Source organism: Aotus nancymaae, unplaced genomic scaffold, assembly GCF_030222135.1.
Source record: "Aotus nancymaae isolate 86718 unplaced genomic scaffold, 86718_ANA_hifiasm-v0.15.2.pri h1tg000161l, whole genome shotgun sequence".
NCBI classification, from domain to species: Eukaryota; Metazoa; Chordata; class Mammalia; order Primates; family Aotidae; genus Aotus; species Aotus nancymaae.
Genome location: NW_026988576.1, coordinates 54,992 through 77,630, shown reverse-complemented (window position 1 = coordinate 77,630; position 22,639 = coordinate 54,992). Strand labels below are relative to the sequence as shown.

The 22,639-nt window shown below is 38.4% G+C and overlaps 1 protein-coding gene across 1 annotated transcript in view; it reads left to right on the top strand.

Annotated features, from left to right (window-relative positions):
• Window positions 1-22,639, top strand: part of NALCN (sodium leak channel, non-selective) — a gene marked incomplete at its 3' end in the record, with an annotated part of 335,842 nt that overhangs the window by 258,218 nt on the left and 54,985 nt on the right. The window contains exons 16-17 of the mRNA XM_064371774.1: window positions 5,988-6,124; window positions 7,333-7,474. Coding sequence (XP_064227844.1) covers window positions 5,988-6,124; window positions 7,333-7,474 — 279 coding nt within the window. The remainder of the gene's footprint in view (window positions 1-5,987; window positions 6,125-7,332; window positions 7,475-22,639) is intronic.

Below are 22,639 nucleotides of genomic sequence, written 5' to 3'. Positions count from 1 at the left end.
GCTGAGCCACAGAATAGCACTGAGCTTAGATGACTTACGTTTTTAAAGCTCAAGGTCTGAAATCTGTTTCTTTGATTCTAATTTCACTCTTGCAAATGTGCTTTTCTTTACCATGTGAATCCGTGACAAAGCTATCATTTGATCTCTCGCTTGCAGTCGGGCTTCGTGCTCAGCCGAAGCCATTATAAACTTCCCTCATACTGTCCTTTATGTTAGGTTTTTCAATATGAAGAATAAAATCTTAGGATTCTCTCCACTAGGTTCTTTCCTGTCAAGAATCATGATCTTTAAAACACTTTTTAAATGGACATTTACAATTATAATTACTTTATATTAAAAGATCTTCTTTTCTTGGTATCGTATGACGATCTTAAAAATTCATATCCAGTTCTTATAATCCATATTATTCACTCATTTGCATCAGAGTAAATTTAATCTTGGAAATCTTTGCTTAAATGCAAAAAGGGGGAAAGAATTTGGATAAAAGGTAGAATACCATTTCATTACATTTTAAAGAAACTTTATAGTGGCTTCAAAATAACATGTAATCCTTTACCTATCATGGTCACCTCATCCCCCGTCACCAACACACACCCTGTCGACTCCTGTCTTACTCCTTCTTCCTTTGTCTCTGTTTGTAGCTTGGTCAAAATCATGGGTGGAGACAGAAGTCAACATTATTGTGATTGACAGTGCTGAAGTAAGATTTGAATAATTTTGCTTAACTGTATCATCTTCCCTTCTTAAAAACTTTTAACTGAACTATAACATACATATAGAAAGAGGCACTTTATAAATTTTTGCAAACTGAACACACCTAGCACCCTGCTCAATAAATACTGACTGTGCCTTAGAAGCCCCTGTCCATACTCCCTCCCAGTGCCTCCCCTTCCTCTCCACCCCACCCAGGACGACCCCTCTGCGGACACCCAGCGGCACACGTCAGCATCACTTGCTGGTTTAACTTCATCTACACGGAATCATTCAGTGTGTACCCTTGTGTCATGTCTGACTTTCTTCACTCAATGTTATGTTATGAAATCCACCCCCATTCTTGCATTGAGATGTAGTTGAAATATCATTGAAATATTTAAATAAACCAAAACGTATTTTTCCACTCAACTGCTGGTGGGCATTTGGATAGTTCACAGTTTGGGACTCTAACAGTTGGCACTGCTGTGGAGAATATTCACCCTTCAAGCAGCCACTCATCTTTCTCTATGTTAACTGGCCCTTCTGCTCATCTGTAGAGCAATGATGCCAGGTTTGTACAATCATGAAGAACCTTCTGAGTCTTCAAAAAGAGCTTCTCATCTGTTCTTTGTAGTTTTACAGTACAATGACCAAGTCGTGCTGAGTTCTAATTCATTAATTTACAGTTATATTTCTACTCCCCAGAAGGTTCTATAGAAGTAAATTTAAAATGGAATCTTGTTCCTAAGGAGCATACAAGCTTTGGGGAGTGTAAATATCTCTAATACCGATTAGAATGCGGTGAAACCCATTTTTTAAAACATGCAAACAAGGTGACTGTTGGTATCCCCCATATGTTAAATGATATATTTGAGGATATTTGATTAAATATAACTTTCCATTTCCCCAACATGTACCTTTGCAAAATTTTTATATCTGTACTTTGTCTAAATATTCATTAGTCTGTCAATGACAGACACGAGTTCAGGTTAAACACCACAGGAATCTAATTTTATTCTCCTCTGTGAATCTAAGGACACCCATACTTCACACCAACAAATTTATTCAATCAATCAATAGATATTTTATGCTGATCTCTCTACCCTTCAGGATATATCTAAAATTTTTTATTTCCCAGTTGTCTGCTGGAGAGTTGTTTAGAGTTGAGTTCCACTGCCTGCTCAACGCCATTATTCCTTCACTGAATATTTGCTCAGCTCACCTTTGCGTCCAGTGCTGTGTCAGCCACTGGCTGTAGAATAATGAGCAGAGCCCTGCATGGCTCCTGTCCTCACCAAGTTCACGGTCTCGGGGAAAAGAGATCTGTTGTTCAAGGGGTCACACAATATAGTCTCAAACGACAGTACGTGCAGTGGGTGTAATGGCTTTCCCCTAAAATGTGTGTCCAGCCTGGATCCTCAGAATGAGAGCGTCTTTGGAAATTGGGTCTTTGCAGAGGTAATCAGTTAATTGTTCTGGATGATCCAGTGTTTGATGTTATAAGGAAAAGGAGAGGGGGATTCGGATTCAGAGACACAGAAACACACAGGCCAAGGAAGGCCAGGTAGTGACAAGCAGGGGTGGAGTGATGCAGCTACAAGCCAAGGGACTCCAAGCTCGGCTTCCTCTTGCCAGAAACAAGAGAAGGGCAAGGAAGGACTCTGCCCTGGAGCTCCAGAGGGAGCACAGCCCTGCTGGCACCTTGGTTTCTGACTTCTAGCCTCCAGGATGCTGAGAGAGGGAATTTTTCTTGTGTTAAGCTAATGATCTAGTGGTGACTTGTGACAGGAGTCCTAGGAATCTCATGCGATATGGATTCAACTAAACCATAAGAAATTGCAACTTTTCACCTGATTTGAGCCATACAAACAGCAATATCAGAGGATTCAACCTAACATGTTACAAACTTGTAAGAGGAAAACTTTGTCAGAGAAAGCTTCTCTGAGGAATTTCTAGTGGAACTGAAATCTGGAGAACAAATAGAATTTGATGGAGTTCAAAAGAGAAACAGGAAGTGAGGGGAGCCCAGCAGAGGGCAGGAGGCGGAGGTTCTGAGGCAGAGGATGCAGAGTTGCTGAGGAACTGAAGGGTGTGACTGGAACCTGGTGTGGGGAGGGGGCCAGATGAGGCTGGACAGGCGGGGATGGGGCCAGATGAGGCTGGACAGGCAGGCAGGGGCCAAAACAGGCCTCTGAGCCCAGATGGAACATTGAGATTTTGGCCAGGCATGGCAGCTCACACCTGTAGTCTCAGCTACTCTGGGGGCTGAGGCAAGAGGATCCCTTGAGCCCAGTAGTTTGAAGCCAGCCTGGGCAACATTGCAAGATCCCATATCTTAAAAAAAAAAAAAAAAAAAAAAAAAAAGTTATATTTTTGTTTTTTAAAACCAGTGGATAGCTAGGCATAGTGGCACATGCTTGTAATCCCAGTGACTCGGGGAAACTGAGGCTTGAACCAGGAGGCGGAGGTTGTAGTGAGCCAAGATCGCACCACTGCACTCCAGCCTGGGTGACAGAGCTAGACTCCATCTCAAAAAAAAAAAAAGAAAGAAAGAAAGAAAAAGGAGGTGGAATGCCATTGAAAGGTTTTAAGACAGTGTGAGAAGATTACAGTAACCACAGAATGAAGAACAGATTAGAAAGAGCTGATGCTATTGTACTTGCACATTGGGGACTGAAAGGAAAGAAGGGACTAAATGCTGGGGAGGTAAATTAAGGCAGAACCAAATGAGCTAAGTTGCAAATATGTATATGTACACATATATATGTACATGTGTATGTACATATATATTTTTGAAGACTGTTTACTGCAGTTACTCAGGAACTGCTTTTGATTCACATTAAGCTGCTTTCAGAAATTTAAAAAAAAACAAACACTTTTTTAAAGGGTGCATTGATAAAGAAAGAAAGAAAGAAGGAAGGAAGGAAAGAAAGAGCCTACACAGATGGAAAGCCTGCTGCAGGGCGTGCAGGAACCCAGGGGTATCATTGGCCAGGGAGGCACTGGTGGGGACGGGGGCAGTGGGCAGTCCAAGAGGCTTTTAGGAAAGAGCTCGTTGTTTTCATTTCAAGGATATGTCCCGATTAATATGCCATTTACCTCCGTGTCTCTTTGAAGACATTGAATTCTCATAAAATACACATACCAGTCCTGATACATCTAAGCCCCCAAGTCAACTATTCTGACCATGCGTCTGTATTCTGCTGCCCAGGAAATCTCTCGGAGTAGCAGTAGTACCTTCATTTTTTTTTTTTTTTCTTATTTCTCTCTTTGCTCTCTACCTTCTGTTTCCGAGAACTCTGTTCCTGTATCTACCAGAGTGGCCGTTCTATTTTATTATCATTGTCTGTTTATAGAACTGTCTACCCAGCTACACTGTGGGCTCAGTGAAGACCAGTGCAGTGACTTATTTATTGTGATATACCCTGCGCAAAACCTGAGATTTGGGCTAGGCATGGCACAGAACCCGACCTATAAGATTTGATTTATAAGTGACAGTATCAGTGTATAAAAAAGAGTCAGCAAATGCATGAATTAACAAATACTTTATTTCTGCTCTATCTTACCACCTTTGGCCTGATATACCTGCCTTACACTCTGATGTGATCTAATCAATGAACTGCGTTTTCTGTTTCTGCTCTACTTGTCACTGACAAATATTTTTCTACTACTCGTATCAACTTTTAGAAAGCAAGTCTCTTCCTAGAAAATCTCTTTATTTGTGTATGGAATCATTTTTCTAATTGTCTGCACCTCACAGAGATGCTACTGGTTTTTGTTTTGTGCCTTTGGGAGTTAATTCCTTGCCATTGTCGTCATGATAACCATCGAAGTGTTGAGAACATGCCATTTTGCACACATTACTGTGTTGAGCGCTCCGGTTAGCAGGGGAGGAAGGCAGTGAACAGCGGTGACTTCTTCTCTGAATAAGATTACCATCTAAGACAGAAAACCCAAAGGCTACCCACAGAATCAAATCAGACATACACATGGCTAAGGAAAATGTTTATGTTACACAAAACAAAAACGTAAGAGCAATTTCTGCAGCCTAATAAGAAAACCAGAAATCAGGATGTGTAATCTCATCATGAGCTCACAACCAATTGTATAGTTAAGTCATCCATCATATTGAAACGGGATGTTTCCCCAAAAAGAAGCCCTCGTGTTCTCTTTAGCCAGATCGTATTTCCCCGTGTAGTACAGATGCATTGCCATCTCTCTTCCTGTTTTAAAAGCTCTCTTGGCCTCTAATGTTTATCTTTACACAACTCCTAAGACAAATTGTGGTTATAAAGTAAAAGCATACCCGACAAGGAGGTAAATGAGCTGAAGGTTTTTGAAACCTGCCTCCCAAATCCCTCCAAAAAGGCAGCCTGAATTAAATGTATTCTTTGAAAGGGATCAGCGAAGATGCAGTTTACGAAGCCGGGACAGAAGACAGGGCAGACATGGGGAAGTGTGTTCCAGTCTGTAGACGCGGTAGAGGGGAGAGGTAAACAGAAGTAAAGAGGGACTCCAAGAGACGTCAGCAATGGGAGAGAAAGAGAGAGAGTAGGAAAGCGTCGCATGAATTCTGCAAGCCACGGTCTGTATTTTAATGTCTTACTTCAGCCTTGGTTCTAGTTTATGATGGTAAACCTCAGCTTCCCTGAAATTCAATTTGTAGAAATATAAATATATGCTCTTAAATATATCCATTTGATTGTCATTTCTCACAAAGGTATCGTATGGCACCTTAGTTTATCATTCGCAAGCATGTTTACAGCAAAATGCGAAACTCTTGCTGTATGGACCAAATGTGGCATTTCTGCTTTGAGCTTTTCTTTTTTAATCTGCAAATGACATAATCAATTCTCTTGCCATTGTATCTCTTCACAAATACCACTACTTGGTATGAGTCTGTAGTTAATTTTTTTTTATTTTTCGTGGTGTTTAAAATTTTTAATTCTAGCATTATACATGTGTACGACAAATTTTATTGTTTAAATGTGTGACTAATAGTAAATCATTAAAAATATCTGAGGTGAAAAGAAGCTTATCTTTAGGAATAAAATAACAAAGTTTTCCTCAAATGTTTTCTGGTTTAGTATTTTTTAAGTTTTGTTTTCGTTTTAATTTTTCTGTAACTCAAAAGTTTTAGCTCAAGGAGCAATTTATGGCATATACTTGATAGGCCTTTGCTGCCATCTACTGGCAGTTCATGTAGTTACTTAGTATTGCTTCCATTCTGTAACTGCTTTTGTGTAATTTATATATGATAGTATCTCCCTTTTTTTCTTCTATTTTTTCTTTAGTTAAAGCAAAGTGAAGCAAATGCGGACACCAAAGAAAAGCTCCCTTTGCGCCTGCGAATTTTTGAAAAATTTCCAAACAGACCGCAAATGGTGAAAATCTCAAAGCTTCCTTCAGATTTTACAGTTCCTAAAATCAGGTACCGAAGTGTTTCTTTAATTGCATATTTCACATACATTGTAAAAGATTCATTATCTTAAATCTGAGTTAACCCTTCTTTTAAGTGTTTGTGGGTTGGATTTCTTTCTATTTTGTTATTTATCTTTCTACTACCTCAACCTGTATTTTTTTTTAAAAATGACTCTTTTAAGCAATATATTCAGAAAAAAAGTCACTTTATAACTGCAGTAGCCTAAGGAAGAAGGCTACTTCCCATCGCTTCTGAGATGGCTCCTCGGGGATGGGACCTGCCAGCAAACTGGCGAAGCTCCTCAGTGTTGCAGGGATGGCAGGTAGACGTCAGTCTCTGACCCCAACCACGTAAGAATAAAGTTGCCTCTGTGGCACTTTTATTTTCAACAAAACAGAGAAACCACCGCTGTCCCGGTTTCGTACCACTACAGCGTTTCTTTAACCTACCATGCCTGGTTACCATATACTTTGTCCTCCATTTTTTAAAAGAACAACCATGCCATTTTTCCACTCATACTAATTTGATGTTTTACCGTTTGCCCTCCAGTTAAGCAAATGCATAAAAGATGCTTTAAACACCTGTTTTTAATAATAAAAGGAAATTCTTGTAGTTCTAGCTCAAGAAATTACAAATACAATTATAGTGATATGTCACTAGTTTTAAAAATCATTATATAGGGGTTATAAAAGTATGAGACTGGATGTGGTGCCATAATACTTAAAATTCAAATAGAAATATATTTGCATTTCTGATTTGAAAAAACAAAATTAATTGAATTTGGTTATTTGAAGAGATGTTACTTGAATTTTTATTATGCTTTGAAGATCAGATGAAGGCACTTGCTTTTGAGTCTTAAAATGTAAAATTCTTTCTTAATCATTCTTATGATAAACGGACATTTAGAGAGAGGAACAAATTCTTCCAAGTCTTAGAGGGGGAAAAAATGTGTTTTATTACCACAATAAGATTCAAAAACCTACCATCAATTAATGAATAATATTACTTAAAAATTATTTCAAGGGCATTGCTTTTTTAAGCAGGAGTCACTGAGATTCAGGAAGCTGTCGCTAATGAAGTATGTTAGTCATAATCTAGTTTTCTATGATCTTTTGTCACTGCTTTATCTTTGCTCACGCGAACTCATCATTGCAAAATGCTGTCACTTGCTCTATTCCATTAATAATGCCTGAAGTGCGTGTACTTCATTTGCAAAGGGAGAGTTTTATGAAGCAGTTTATTGACCGCCAGCAACAGGACACGTGTTGCCTCCTGAGAAGCCTCCCTTCCACCTCCTCCTCATCCTGTGACCACTCAAAACGCTCGGCGATTGAGGACAACAAATACATTGACCAAAAAGTAAGATCCACTGTTTCAAATAAGCAGGCTTCTAAAAAGCACGTATGTTTGAGAAAAGAGCCGCAGAGTTCTTAAGGGTCCTGGAATCCAATTTCTCAAGAGAATAATGAAAAAAAAAATTTCATTTGTGAAAGTGATCATGAAACCTAACATTTTTTACTTTATGCGTTGAAATTTTGCATTTCTCCACATAAGGTTTTAAACTGTGCCATGTGGCAGCCAATGGACTTTGTCAGATTCAGGAGCCTCCCAAATCTGCATTTTCTCATGTGCAGAAGGCAGGGCTGGGATCTCCAAGGCTCAGTCCAGGTGCAATGACCTGTCACCTTCTGCAAGTGCAGCTGCTTATGGATAGTTACTACATCAGGGAGAATACCAGAGCAGGTTTCTCTAAAATCAGTCCAGAGAATTGCCATTTATTCAATGCTTAGTATGTGGCAGGAACTGAGACACAAGAGCTTATTCATGATCTTCCTGATCTAGTTTATCTGTTTTGTTATCATTTGAAAAGTAGACAGGAAAAAAATTTTTTCAGATTCTACAGCAAAGTATCAGTAGGGAATCACATATAAATAAAGCAAATTTAGGTAAAGAAATGTAATTTTTCATTTATTCACTTTTTAAAAAAATAATATAAGGACTGGGCGCCATGGCTTACGCCTATAATTCCAGCACTTTGGGAGGCCAAGGCAGGTGGATAACTTGAGGTTGGAGGTTCGAGGCCAGCTTGGCCAACATGGTAAAACCCCGTCTCTACTAAAAATATAAAAATTACCTGGGCAGGGTGGTGGGTGCCAGTAATCCCAGCTACTTGGGAGGTTGAGGCAGGAGAATCACTTGAGCCTAGGAGGCAGAGGTTGCAGTGAGCTGAGCCTGCAACCAGCCTGGGCGCTCCAGCCTGGGCAACAGAGTGAGACTCCACTCAAAAAAAAAAAAGACATGAGACATAAAATGTATGTCTACATACAATAAGTAAACACATTTATATATACACACACATACATATAAATATATACCTATGTATGTATGCACAGTATCAAACTATATATCAGTTTGATCACATAATCAGTATCAATTCAGTTAGAAAATGACTCATAATTGTTCTTTAATATTAAAATGATTAAGCAGTAGAGTTTACAAAAACATCCAGTTCACTTGCAAGTATTTCACGTTGGAATTCCTAGTGTATTTTTTATTCCTTTACATTGTTACTGCCCTTTTTCTTTTGCTTATTAGGAAATCCATATTTCTCTATGATCATATGAAAATAAAATGCCAACTCTTTCATCCTCCAGGATCTTCTTTCTCTCTACATTCTTTCCCTTCCCACAGGAATAAGCCCTTTGGAATTCCCTTGCCTTTCTCTTTTTCTCGCCTCCTCTTTCTCACCTCCCCTTTTTCTCTTCCTCTTTCTCACTTCCCCTGTTTCTCCTCCTTTTTCTCACCTCCCCTGTTTCTCCTCCTTTTTCTCACCTCCCCTTTTTCTCCTCCTTTTTCTCATCTCCCCTTTTTCTCCTGCTTTTTCTCACCTCCCCTTTTTCTCCTTTTTCTCACCTCCCCTTTTTCTCCTCCTTTTTCTCACCTCCCCTTTTTCTCCTCCTTTTTCTCACCTCCCCTTTTTCTCCTCCTTTTTCTCACCTCCCCTGTTTCTCCTGCTTTTTCTCACCTCCCCTCCCGTCATGTGATACTGCTTTTCCCGTTTACCTCTCCCTCAGTTCCCAGGTTCTCTGCTGTAGTTCAGTCATGTTGCTCTTGATGACAATGATGATGATTTTCTTTGCAGGATGTCTCTTCTTTTTCAAGGATTTCCATGTGTTCATTTTCCTTCAGCCACATAAAGATGCTATTCTTCTATCTTTGCAGAATCCAAGATTGTAGATGACAAGTCTGATGCCAGTGTCTTTTTTTTAAAGTAATTAGGCTTTTTTTTTTTTTTTTGGTAGACTTTGTTTGCTTGTTTCTTTGGGGAAACTTGTAAGATTTTCTATGTATCCTTGGAGTTCAGAAGCTTTCTCAGGATATACCTTACATGTCTTTTCTCATCAGAACTGCTCAAACTAGACAGTCTTTTCAGTTTGCCGACTAAGATATTTGGTCAGCGAAATTTCCATTTATTTTGCGTTCAGCTGTTACGCTTCCATCTGCTTCTTTCTCCCCGAGGACTGCCATCTCTCTGTTTTTGTTCTGTGCTTGGTCTTCCAGGACACTAATAAGATTTCACCTGAGATCATCCTTTGCATCTACATTTCTAGTGAAAAATTATGGTATGGACGTATTACTCTTGACTATCCTTAGAGGCTTTACTTTTATTTTTTTATTATTATTTTTATTTTTTTTGAGACAGAGTTTCGCTCTTGTTACCCGGGCTGCAGTGCAATGGCACGATCTCAGCTCACCACAACCTCCGCCTCCTGGGTTCAAGCAATTCTCCTGCCTCAGCCTTCTGAGTAGCTGGGACTACAGGTGCATGCCACCATGCCCAGCTAATTTTTGTGTTTTTAGTAGAGACGGGGTTTCACCATGTTGACCAGGATGGTCTCGATCTCTTGACCTCGTGATCCACCCGCCTCGGCCTCCCAAAGTGCTGGGATTATAGGCGTGAGCCACCACGCCTGGCCTATCTTTTTATTTTGTTATAGACAAAGTCTTGCTCTATTGCTTGGGTTGGAGTGCAGTGGCTGTTCACAGGCACGGTCATAGTGCACTATAGCCTTGAACTCCTGAGCTGAAGTGATCCTCCTGCCTCGGCCTCCTGAGTAGTTGGGACTACAGGCATGGCCACCATGCCTGGCTTTTTTTTTTTATTATTATTAAACATCACCTCTCTTATTCAGTTACAATCCACTCAACACTTTCCATGCACAGGGCATGGAAACAGAAGGTCATATGTCAATGGATAAACAAGTGGGAAGACAGTGGCTTGGCTTCAGCCAGTGAGTCTGAAATTGCAGTTTACGTAGACTAGGAAGCAGATTGTTTTCTGTTTTGTTTCCAAAGCAGACTGTAAGCCACAAGTCTGGGCTGTGGTTGTAACCACTTATCTCCAGGAAGAGAACCTAGAGCTGATAGCCGTTATGCCCAAAGTCACAAAACCCGTGACATGCGTTTAACAATCACCAGTAACACTATTCTACCTGAAATACAAAATTGAAATATTAGTTTATTTTCTCTCTAAAAGGAAATGTGATTGTTTCTCACATTTCCTGAACATGGTATTTTGATTTGATGAAGAAAAAAGTAAAAATATTCTGACAGGTGTGTTCAGGGTTGAGGAGGAGTCTAAAGAGAACGTGGCATGCCCCTCTGTGTACCCACAGGAAGCGATCCCTCCCGGGTACAGTTGGAATAACACCGTTTGTCCCACACAGCATGCATTATCAGAGTAAATGCTCCCACTTGGAAAGTGGAATGTCAAAAACCTATTTTCTGTTCATCCAAGAACCTTACTGTGGGAGCGGCAAGAAAGCTGCTCCTGTTACTATCCGGGCTTTCTTTAAGCTTTGACTTGATCTAGGTTGTTAGAAAAGTGGACTTAACTCCTTTCAGGATCCACCATTTTCAGCAATAGTTCCCACCAGTTCTTGGTGTTCTTCGTAAGACCTTAGGATTTGTCAACCTTGCTGAGTGCCCCTGGGTCAGGGAAATCTAAAGCAGAAAATCCCTCTTCAAAGGATTTCAGTGATAAGGATTTAATGGAAGCAGAAATTGAGGGCAAAGCAGTCTGGCATTTGTATTATAAATACAGCAAGCTTTTTCCATTTTTATTAAGAAACTTGAAAGCCACTTAAAAACAAGAGTGCATAAACACAGATCAAAAAATTCCGATTATAGACCATACCACCATTAGCGCCCCTTATAAGGTATTTTTCAGGGAGCACTTGGAAATTTCCGTTAAAATCCCAATTGCCTTTGGAAATGCTAGTCACAGTAAAGTGGCAGGTAAGGTTCTTCCCTCTACATGAAAAAAAGAAACCACCCAGCACTCTGCAAATTGTGCAAATTGAGGCTGTTTTTCTTCAATGACTGGCATGAAAGAGAAAGAACATTAGAGGCTGGCTTACCGGTGATTCTCATAACACGCACCAAAGAACAATAAAATAAAACTGTTCTCTTAATGGTTATCTTGTACTAGGAGAAACTTCTGACTTCCGCTATGCTAGAGGGAATCACCTTTCCCTTTCCAAGGAAAATAGTGAGGCCCCAGGTGCCTGAAGACTGCAAGTTAAGGCAGAAAAAAACTACTAACAGCAGTCCCACAAGGGGGCTGGGGACTGATGAAGCATTGCAGAAAACACAAGAGCACATTAGGCAAGATTTTCTCCCAGTAATTACCCCGGCTTTGAACAGGGATGAGTAATTCCCATGGCAACCTCACTTTGCAGAAGCCACGTTTTTAAAAATAGCCCTGGTGGATCACCTTTATTATATAGTTTAAAATACCTGTCCTTCTCCCAGAAAACAACCAGCAAACAAAAATCTTTAAAATCTTGGGGCTGACCCAGATCCTAAAAGGAAAAGACAGGAAAGTGTTTTCCTCCCTGTCCTTTGAGACTCCATAGAAACGAGCTTTCCAAGTGGTCATTTCCCCATCCCTTTCTCCTCCTACCACCCTTCCACCCCACCCACCCCGCCCCCCTTTCCTGTGAGCAGTTGTGAGAGGTTCCTTTTCTTCCTGATTCAAGGATCTTGGGAGGAGTTATTCCAGCTTCCAAGCATAAAGAAATCAAGTAACAGTTTCTACTTGTATTTTTCCTCCATGTTATTGAAATTAAACTCTAGGTTCCTTAAATAGAGTGGTGATTAATAAAGTGAGATGTGAACTTGACTTTCCAGTAACCCTGTCATAAAGGCAGCCCACTCCGTCCTTCGAAGTGAGACATCCAGTCAAGGCCAAGGTCTCCCCTGTGGTTGAGTCTAGGGCATCTCACTGCCCTGTGGCCTGAGGATGGCTCTGGATGCACCATTTCCTATGTTAGAACCTGTAGTATGCTGGGAAGCATGAGTGAACCTCCCGGAGCCACGCCGGCCTGAGATAAATGGAGGACGAGGGCTGTCCCAGCACCTCCACCCTGTGCCCCTGTACTTCCCAGCATAGAATCAGAGCCCATATAATAATGAACAGTGAATATTTCTCCGACAGTAGGGCAGTATCTGCGCACCCTCTTGTCAGCCTCCGTTCTGCTAAGCATATAGATAGTTCTTTAATAAGCCTTCACAATGAACAGCTAACTTAGGTACAGTAAAGGGGAAAATGATCATTTGATCACCCTTTCAGCCAACAATTATTTTTTGAGGACTATTATATGGAAACAGTTTGCTGGGCCCTGAGTTAAAAAACACATTTTTCTATCTTCAACTAACTAAGAGGAGGAATTCCCTCTCAGAGATTATTTTTGCAGAATATTTAATTGTGGAACCATTTTTATGTTGGAATTATATGTCAGCTGTTTGTATTCCTTAGTAAAATGTTCATTAAGAGTCAAACTAAATCAGTCTAGGATTAAGAATTTTTTATAAGTAATATACAAGGTTTCTAATCGCGTTTTCTATATCGTGTACAAAAAGGGTATCAAGGAGTTAAGGCTGCTGCTAAATCTATCTTTGAATTTTACTTTTCGCTCTTCTTTTTAAACTTTTTCCTCTTCTGAGTGTAGTTTTGCTTATAAATTTTCTCTTCTGTTAAGTGTTATGCTAGTCTCAGTGTGTTGTATTTGTTGCTAATAATGGTGTTCTTGTTATCTGTACCTGAAGTTCAAATGCAACTGAAAATAAATACAGACCAAGGACTGCTTCCTTGTGTTGCCACGGATTTCAAATTTGGAATTTCTACGCCTATAATCCCAGCAGTTTGGGAGGCCGAGGCAGGCGGATCGCCTGAGCTCAGGAGTTTGAGACTATCCTGGGCAACATGGTGAAACCCCATCTCTCTTAAAATACAAAAAGCTAGCCGGGCATGGTGGCGCACACCTGTAGTCCTGGCTACTTGGGAGGCTAAGGCATGAGAATTGCTTGAACCTGGGAGGTAGAGGTTGCAGTGAGCCGAGATCATACCACTGCACTCCAACCTGGGCTACAGAGTGAGACTCTGTCTCAAAATAAAAAATAAAAAAATTGAAATTGAAATTTCTAAATTCACAAACAGGTTAAAAGCATCTGACATTTTCTCTAGAATCAAAAGCTGCACGCATCTTTTTTTGTCTCTGCAAATTTCCAATCTTTGCCTTCCTGTTTAAATTAGATATAAAGTCATTTTGTCTTGTACTTTTATAATTAAAATCTACCTAGCATATATTCATAGTTTCTTGTTATTAAGTACTGTATGTTAAAGCTATCTAAATTTGTTTCAGTAATCAAAGGTATTGCTTTTCCCGCGTTCTTTGCACAATTAGTTTCATTACTTGAAGTGTAAGATGTTAGAGATTTGACCACAGTGACCCCAGGCTACTGTGTTAGTGACTGAAGCACTGTCATAAAATTCGAGTGCAAAAAAATCAGATCAACTAAGTTTTAAATTGTTTAGTTTCTAATTTTACAAGATGTTCCCATATATCAAGTGAGTTGATTCATTTCAAAAGAAGCAGTCCTTCTTTGTAATTTTTACCTCGTTCACATTTCTTATTTTCAAGGACTAACTACATTCAAATATATGAAACAGAAAAAGGAATACAAAATGAAAGTAATATTTTAATATGAAATTAATTCAATTTTCAAATATATTTCAAGCACCAACAATGCACAGTACTAGACAACGAAAGAAAATGTAATAAACAAAGCATACATTATCCATATCCTAAGAAGCTTACAATCTATTGGAATTCACAGAAAGATAAAAAGATGTTTCACATAGGGAAGGGATGAACTTGTGCTGGGTGCCTTGGACCCCAAAGGAAGAGTGAAGATTTGGTGTATGTGTGGTGTGCACACGTGCACACACATGTACATGCATGTTTACATGCATATTTTAACTCCTACACACAGTGTCTTTACAGGGTTCAGAACATATGATATTGAAATAATTTACACTAAAAAATCTTGACCCATTATCTAAAAAAATTCGCATTTTAAAATACTCTTCGAAGCTTCATAACATGCAATTATAATCGTATTCACCTATCTATACATCCATAATATCAACATTTTAATCTTGCTGATGCTCACGTTAATTACCTCTTAAAATTTTCTTTCTAAGCATAATGTCATTTCCAGAGAAAGTTGATTTTATAGAAACATCTTGCCACACACATGATCTGTCATATGCACTTTGGGATTAATTTTGAGTTCATAGGTACATGAAAATTCAAATTTAGTCAAATGAGATACCACCTTCAACCCATGCAATTTTAAGTAATTGCTTATTCCCAATTACTATATTTTATTTGGGAGACTTATTGAATAAAGTGGCTCATTACAATAATTACACTACACCTTTCTAGCAGGAATGACATTCATCCAGCTGTATTCATTGGACCATGGTTTTGTATCTTACAGTCCTATGTTTTTATAACCACTTTCCCATTTATTATTAACCTGTTAATATTTTTAACTTGAGAAAAGAAAAATGGAGCCATTCAAACTTTTTCCCAGTTAAAACAGAAAGGTATTGTTAACGTTGTAAATCAAAAAAGCTGTTGAATATTTATATTTGTGGTGTGCTTTTGCAAGTAAATATTGATGGCTTCATTCTGAAGGTGGTTTCTAGGGAAAGCTATGGTTCTTTAGATCTAAGCATTGCAGCATCCCAAAGGGATGTATATTCAAGATAGGTCTGTGGTTACTCCTGGGTGATTGAATTAATCAAATTAATATTCTGATTGATTGAAAGTTTTGATGGATCCCAGATTTTAAGGAATCAGTAAATGTAAAATATGAAAACTAAGATCATACTGGCTTTAATGAGTTAGGAAATGTATTAATCTCTCTCAGTGCTTCAGGGTCATTATTCTGAAAATCAATTATGCACACGTAGAACCAACAAAAAGTTGATTAGTTTAGATTTCGCATTAGGATGTGAGATAAGCGAGAGTTCATAATATGTGGAAGCCAAATATTTCAAGGCAAGCAGATAATATTTTGTTACAATATAGTTTAGTTTAGAAAATGCTTTTTTATACTAAGCCTAGTGACAGTTTACATAGACATCATAATGTAGTGAAAAGATTTGAACACTAAAGCTGCATGACCCAGAGTTCTAATAATAATTTTGCAATTTATTATCTGAGTGAACTTAGACAACTTAATTTTTTGAGCCTTAGATCTTTAATCTGTAAAAAAGAGATAATAATACCTTACCTACCTATGAGGATTAGTTTGAAGATTAAGTTTAAAATATGTATATATCACCTCAGCACAGAAAGGAGCAAAGAAATACAGATGTAGAGGTTTTAAAATGTACATTTTTAAATGTGCAATGGGCGTTTATAAAATTCTTCATTCAATGACTAGAGAATAACATTCTAGTTCAAGAACACATGTATGATTTTTAAATGTAACTATTTACTATACCACACAGACATCTAAACATACACATCAGTGTCCTAGAGAAGACATTATTTGACCAAAATGTCCTAAAATCAGAAACCTAAAAACAAGAAAATAACAATCACAACAAACCCTACACATTCAGAAATTTAAAACTACTTTTAAATAAGCAAAGAAAAAACACCAATGAAAATAAGAAAATATCTACAACTAAAAAATAATGAACAAAAGATGCATCAAACTTGTGGGAAGTAGCTAACGGCATTTTTAGAGGGAAAATTATAGCCCTACATGAATATCTGGTAAAGAAAGAAAGGCTTAAATTAATCTTCCAAGCATTCATTTCAAGAATTTAGAAAATTAGCAACCAAGAAAACACCAAGATAGCAGAAAGAAAGAAATAATAAAAAGAAAAGCAGATATTAATCAAATGGAGGGGAAAGAAGTGATAAACGATATCAACGAAACAAATTTTGTTTTTTGGAAACAGTAATAAAAGTGATAAATCTACTTCAAAATTCAACAAGAAAAAAATTAGAGCCTTCTGTAAAGGTGATAGAGGTACTGACATCGTTGTTTAATCTTGAATTCCCACGTGAAAACAAACAAAAAAAAACACCAAGATATAGAAACCCCAAATCTGTAGTCAATATTTACTATAAAACTCAGTAATCCACAAACCCTAAATAAAAGCAGTATAGACAAACCAATAGCCACGTGATTTGCTTAGTATTAGTATCTGTGGGAGGAAACCAAGCTTAGTTACAGAGCATCCAACGTTCATGGAAAAGTAGAACGTCTTAGCTCCATTCTGAGATTTAAAAAAAAATCCAGGAGTGAAATCAAAATTGAACAGACCAGGGACACGAGTGAAAGGGTAAAAGGAGATCTAGACAAAATTTGTGGAGGAAGGGGGATTGGGAAACAGAGCTTGGAAATTCAGAAAGAAAGCTACCATATTTGATCACTATATTACAACAACAGAAGAGGAAACTCTGAAGTTAACAGAGAAATACTAAACTGTTTGGGCAAACTAATTTTGTTTAAAAATAAGAAAGAGAAAATTATCAAAGCCAAATTCCTTGCAAACGTTATTATAAGAAAAGAAAATGAGCAGAATACTATCCCTGTAGACAAGGAAAGCAACACATAAAAACATGCTATAACCGGCTCAAACTGTAGCATACTATTGAAAAATTAGTTAAAAGACATAAAAATTACCTAAGGTTGAAATAGCAACATAAATGAAAGTTAGAAAAACTCAGAAATGAGGTGCCAGAACTCAGAAAAGTTATAAAGTAAAGCAATGAAGACTAAACTAGAAGGAACATAAAGGGACTTCAGATGATCCAAGAGTGAGAAATAGAAAATGAAGAGGAAGAAACGTTTTAAAATCAAAAAGGAATGAAGAAAGAGATAAAAATGATTTGCAATAAAAATGACAAATTGAAGAAAGTCAAAAGTCCAGCATCTGCATTATAGGTGTCCCTAAAGAAGAAAAACCACAGCAAGAGAAGAAAACATGTACTAAACTTTTCTGAAACATAAAAAGATTTGAAACTACATATTCACAGCACACACCTAAAAATACTGGATGTAAATGATTAAAAACCATACATATACCAGACAAATGACAGGATTTAAAAATTTTTTTTTAATTGGTATCTAGCCCAAACAAGAACAAGTGATTTATAAAGGAAAGAACATTAAATTATCATCAGATTTTTCAGCAGTGATATTTTATGTCAGAAGGATGTAGAGTTACATATATAAGATGCCCAGGGAAAGAATATCTGAGCCAGATTTTTTTCTATCCAGAAAACTGACTTTCAACTTTCAAGGTCAGAGAAACTATTATCAAGATTGAAGAATATGAGTAATGTAAGATATGTTATCTTGTTTCAATGAACCTTTAATCTACTAAAAAACATGCTTCAGATAACCTACATGAACTCCAAAAGGGACTCTTAAAACATCTGGCATAAAAATTCACAGTCATATGTAAGAACTAATACTACAGGCCGGGCGCAGTGGCTCACGCCTGTAATTCCAGCACTTTGGGAGGCTGAGGCAGGTGGATCACGAGGTCAAGAGATCGAGACCATCCTGGTCAACATGGTGAAACCCCATATCTACTAAAAATACAAAAATTAGCTGGGCATGGTGGCGCGTGCCTGTAGTCCCAGCTACTCGGGAGGCTGAGGCGGGAGAATGGCTTGAACCCAGGAGGCGGAGGTTGTGGTGAGCCAAGATCGTGCCATTGCACTCCATCCTGGGTAACAAGAGCAAAACTCCGTCTCAAAAAAAAAAGACTACATAGGGACAGCATGAAGAATAAAATATATAATAATTATTTGTTCTAATATGGATAGAGTACAGATATACAAATGAAGAGGTGAATGGTAAGAAGATATGCAAACCCTTAAAACATTCAGTAGTTTTCCTGGTTGTGTTATGTATTTTTATTCTGAGACTATTGTTTATGAAATACGAAATAAAACTGAGTCACTATGAGACAATGTAATTCTGGCGTCCCTGGTGCTCTTGATAATCAAGAGTGCTCTTTGTGGAGAAAACAGGAGATACAGATATCATATAGAAAAGCTTAGGTAAAAATAAAAATCCTGAGTCCTGAATTTAAATTGAAAACATCAGAATAAACCCATGCAAAATCCTTGAAACAGTGACCAACTCCATAGCAATGAGCATCAGTGGACTCTAGATATGTTTGAAACCCTATGTTTCAATTTTCCAATAAGTAAGCCAGGGCTTCTTGAAGAAAACGGTTGATTTTTCATGGGAAGTGTACAAGATGACCTTGGAGCATCTTGTCATACCTAGGAACCAGGAAGATTTGTCAAAGACTACGAGGGTCATATAAAAAGAACCTATGGACTGACCAACTTGAAAAACTTCCCAGTGAGCACAGTAAAGATAATTTGACTTACAGTAAGAATGATAATTGACATGGACTGAAATTCATTAAACATCAAATATGTTTAAATCTTGAGTTCATAATGACATTTTAAAAATGGTAATTGGTTACCTTAAGTGGATGACAGATTTTACTTAGCCATATAAAATTAACTTAATAAGTAAAAGTCAATAATCAAGCATTTATCTTGGCTTTTCCATACCAATTTTGCTACTAGGTAACCAGCAGGGAAAGCACCTCATTGTAAAACTATCCCAGCTAATAAATGAAAAAGAAATGACAGTTTTGCAAACTGAATGAAATCAATGGGTCTGAGGAATGAACATCACAAAAAGAAGCACATTCGGTGCCTTTCAGTGGAAGAATCTGACACTACCTATGGCCTTGCCAAAGAGATCAAACCAGAGTCTGTCTGATGAAATCTCTGGATCCAGCTGCCAATTTTCAGGAAATAGAGGAGTGTATTGAACTGCACCAAGAGTGTGCTTTCAGCAAAATCCAGACTCTCTCTTGGCTGGGTGTGATGGCTTACTCCTACAATCCCAGTATACTGGGAGGCCAAGACAGAAGAATCTCTTGAACCCAGGCATTTCAAGACCAGCCTGTGCAGCATGAAGAAACCCCATCTCTAAAAAAAAAAAAAAAAAGTTTACTTTTCTGTATGTAATGGCATGTGCCTATAGTCTCAGCTACTCAGAAGGCTGAGACAGGGGGATCGCTTGAGCCCAGGAGGTCGAGAGTGCAGTGAGTCGTGATCATGCCACTGCATGTACTCCAGCCTGGGTGACAGAATGAGACTCTTGTCAAAAAAAAAAAAAAAAAAAAAAATCCGGACTCTTGAAAACTACAGGTCAAATGGCCAAGTTTCCTCTATTTTAAGAAGAAAAAAAGGGGGTAACCTGTAGATTATCCTTTTTTAGTGTAGATTAAAATAATTCAAAGACATTGCCAAAAAATCAGCATAATTCATACATTCGAATGTCTTTCAGGTCCAAATTATTCAATCACAAATAACTCTATGGGAATTGAACTGAAGCTTTTAAATTATGTGTTAAAGTATGTAATTCTGGAAACATGTAAGTTCAAGACTATTAAAATATCTCTATACTGTTTGATCATTTAAATTTAATTTACTTGTTTTATTAATTCTGTCGAAGAATTGTTACCTGAGGCAGCTGAATATTTTCGGTTAGAAACAAAACCAAAGAAAATCTTTTTCAACGTATCTGACTTTTCTCAAAGCAAACTCTTTGTAAAAACCTCATTCATCCCCTTCTTTTTTATTTCCACATCTCTGATATGTTTAGATCCAGAATGAGCAGTTACTGACTCCTTTCATAGCTGTAATTTACAATTCCAGATCTGAAATTACTTATCATGAAATGGATCTCAGTATTCTTTGTTTTGCTAATTATTTCAGGTGATTGTCAATATCTTTTAGCGCCAGAAGAGGGCAATGCAGAGCAGTGTAGCTCTGAGTTCTTTGTGAAGACTAGCGCAGTCTAAGAACGCCCTTCACCAAAAAAAAATATGCAAAGCTTTGCTATAGAAGTAAGAAAAACAAAGGGAATAACTAGATAATCACTATAGGCCATCTTTATTTAGTAGAAAAAAACAATTAAAGTATGTAATGATCTAAATACATATCTAGGACATCAAATATGTATCAAATATGTGTATGTATAAATAGATGAAAGAAGACATATATATGTGTGTGCGTGTCCTTTCCTTCTTTTAAGAACATCTCAAAGGCCAGGCACGGTGACTCACGCCTATAATCCTATCACTTTGGGAGGCTGAGGCGGGCGGATCACTTGAGGTCAGGAGTTCGAGACCAGCTTGGCCGACATAGTGAAACCCCATCTCTACTAAAAATACGAAAATTAGCCAGGTGTGGTAGTGCACGCCTGTAATCCCAGCTACTAGGGAGGCTGAGGCAGGAGTATTGCTTGAACCCAGAGGGTGGAAGTTGCAGCGAGCGGAGATCACACCACTGCCCTCCAGCCTGGGCAACAGAGTGAGACTCTGTCTCAAAAAAAGTACATCCCAAAGCTAAATCTGATGTTTTTCTATTATAATATTTCTTTTTCTGCTACCTCTGGCATTAGTTATAAGAACAGTTCTCAAGTACTCCCTTGTATGGATTAATACTGTGTTTTGTCTTAATCAGTTCAAGTTCAGGACAGAGGCCATTCAGTAGCCTTTTAGCAATCTTCTTGTGCAGGGCAGAAATCATTTAGGCAATAGTGTACCAGATATTATCCCAAAGGTTTTTCCTAACATGAAATTGCAGGGGCAGTAGGTAAGTGATTGGATTCAGACTATCATCTTCCACTGAGGGGAAGACAACTAATACATGTTATTGTCCTGTGAAGATGAAATAAGAGTTGTGGGATCTGGAGTCCTCTCTTAAAACTCAGTGTCACAGCCTCTGTGCCTGGGTCTGTCTCAGGACTATGTGTGTTCTTAGGTGTCTAAAAAGCAGATGCTCCAGATGATGGGGCCACCAGCTGAGTCTTCCGTCCTCAAAAGCAGCTCAAGCACCTTTCCTTGGGATTTGCGCTGTCAACTCAGAGGAGTTAAATCCATGCCAAAAGTCAACTCTTTACAGGAGGAGAGAAGTAGGAAAGTTTCACGAGACATCATTGGAAATAGCATGTACGAGCTACCAAGGAAATGGAATTTCCAATAAATGGCATCCACTCTTGTCTCCTCATCCACACATTAACTTTCCTCCTAAGTGTTCTGGTGAATAATGAAACCAATTCAGTTTTAAATTTTTGAACAGAAAAATGAATGAGCCACCTTTGCTCATGAGGGGGAAATTGCCAGTATGTCAATGGGCCTGACCTTTTAGCACATATCTGCTGTAAAATGTGAAAAGTGGATTGCTAGTTACGATGTTTTCTAGGTTGTCATTTGTGACTAAAAAGACCTGTCTGTGACTCTGGCTCTTCTCCACTGTGGCTTTATGGACACATTGGTTGACATTATAGCATCTGTTCATAGCTTTGTTTTTGGGATGGGGTGCTGTGGGTTTGTACCTCAACATGCCTAGCCCTTGTTGAAAAGAACAAACGAGGTGGTCTGTTTTTACTGAATACAGAGTTTTCTGTCTTCTGAGGGTGTTTTTCCCTCCTCAACTTTGTTTGAAACACAGAATGCTCTGTATGGTTTCTTCCACTTGCCTGGTTCCAAGACCTGGCTAGCACAGCACTTATACAGGCAGTTTGCACCAAATTAACTTGCCCTGTGCACATACGTCCACTTCAGTCCTTCGTCCGGTGCCACCTTTGCGTTTAGGAGTCTTAGCCTTCCTTCAAGGCCCAGTATTACCTCCACTTTTTCAATGAAGCCTTTGCCGACTAGTCCAGACTCACTGCTCCACCGCAGAGAGCTCCAGCTCCTTTCATCGTTTTTCCACTCTACATGTCATCTAGCACTGTTCTGTCTACTGCACTGCACTGGTCACCGGTGATCTCATGTGTCCCACCCTTGTTTCCCTATCTAGGCTATTCACTTCTAGAAACCAAGAACTCCAAATTCTATTTACCCTAAATCACCTATGGTCACGAATATCATGCTAAGTTCTCAGTAAATCTAATCTAATGATCAAAATGAACAGGTCTCAATTACTGTTTTCAGTCTGGCTCCTGGAGTCACACTTGCCAGTTACTTATCGTTTATTCTAGTTATTTACTATTATGAATCTAGTTATTTATTTTTTATGATGGGAACATGATGGCCCACTT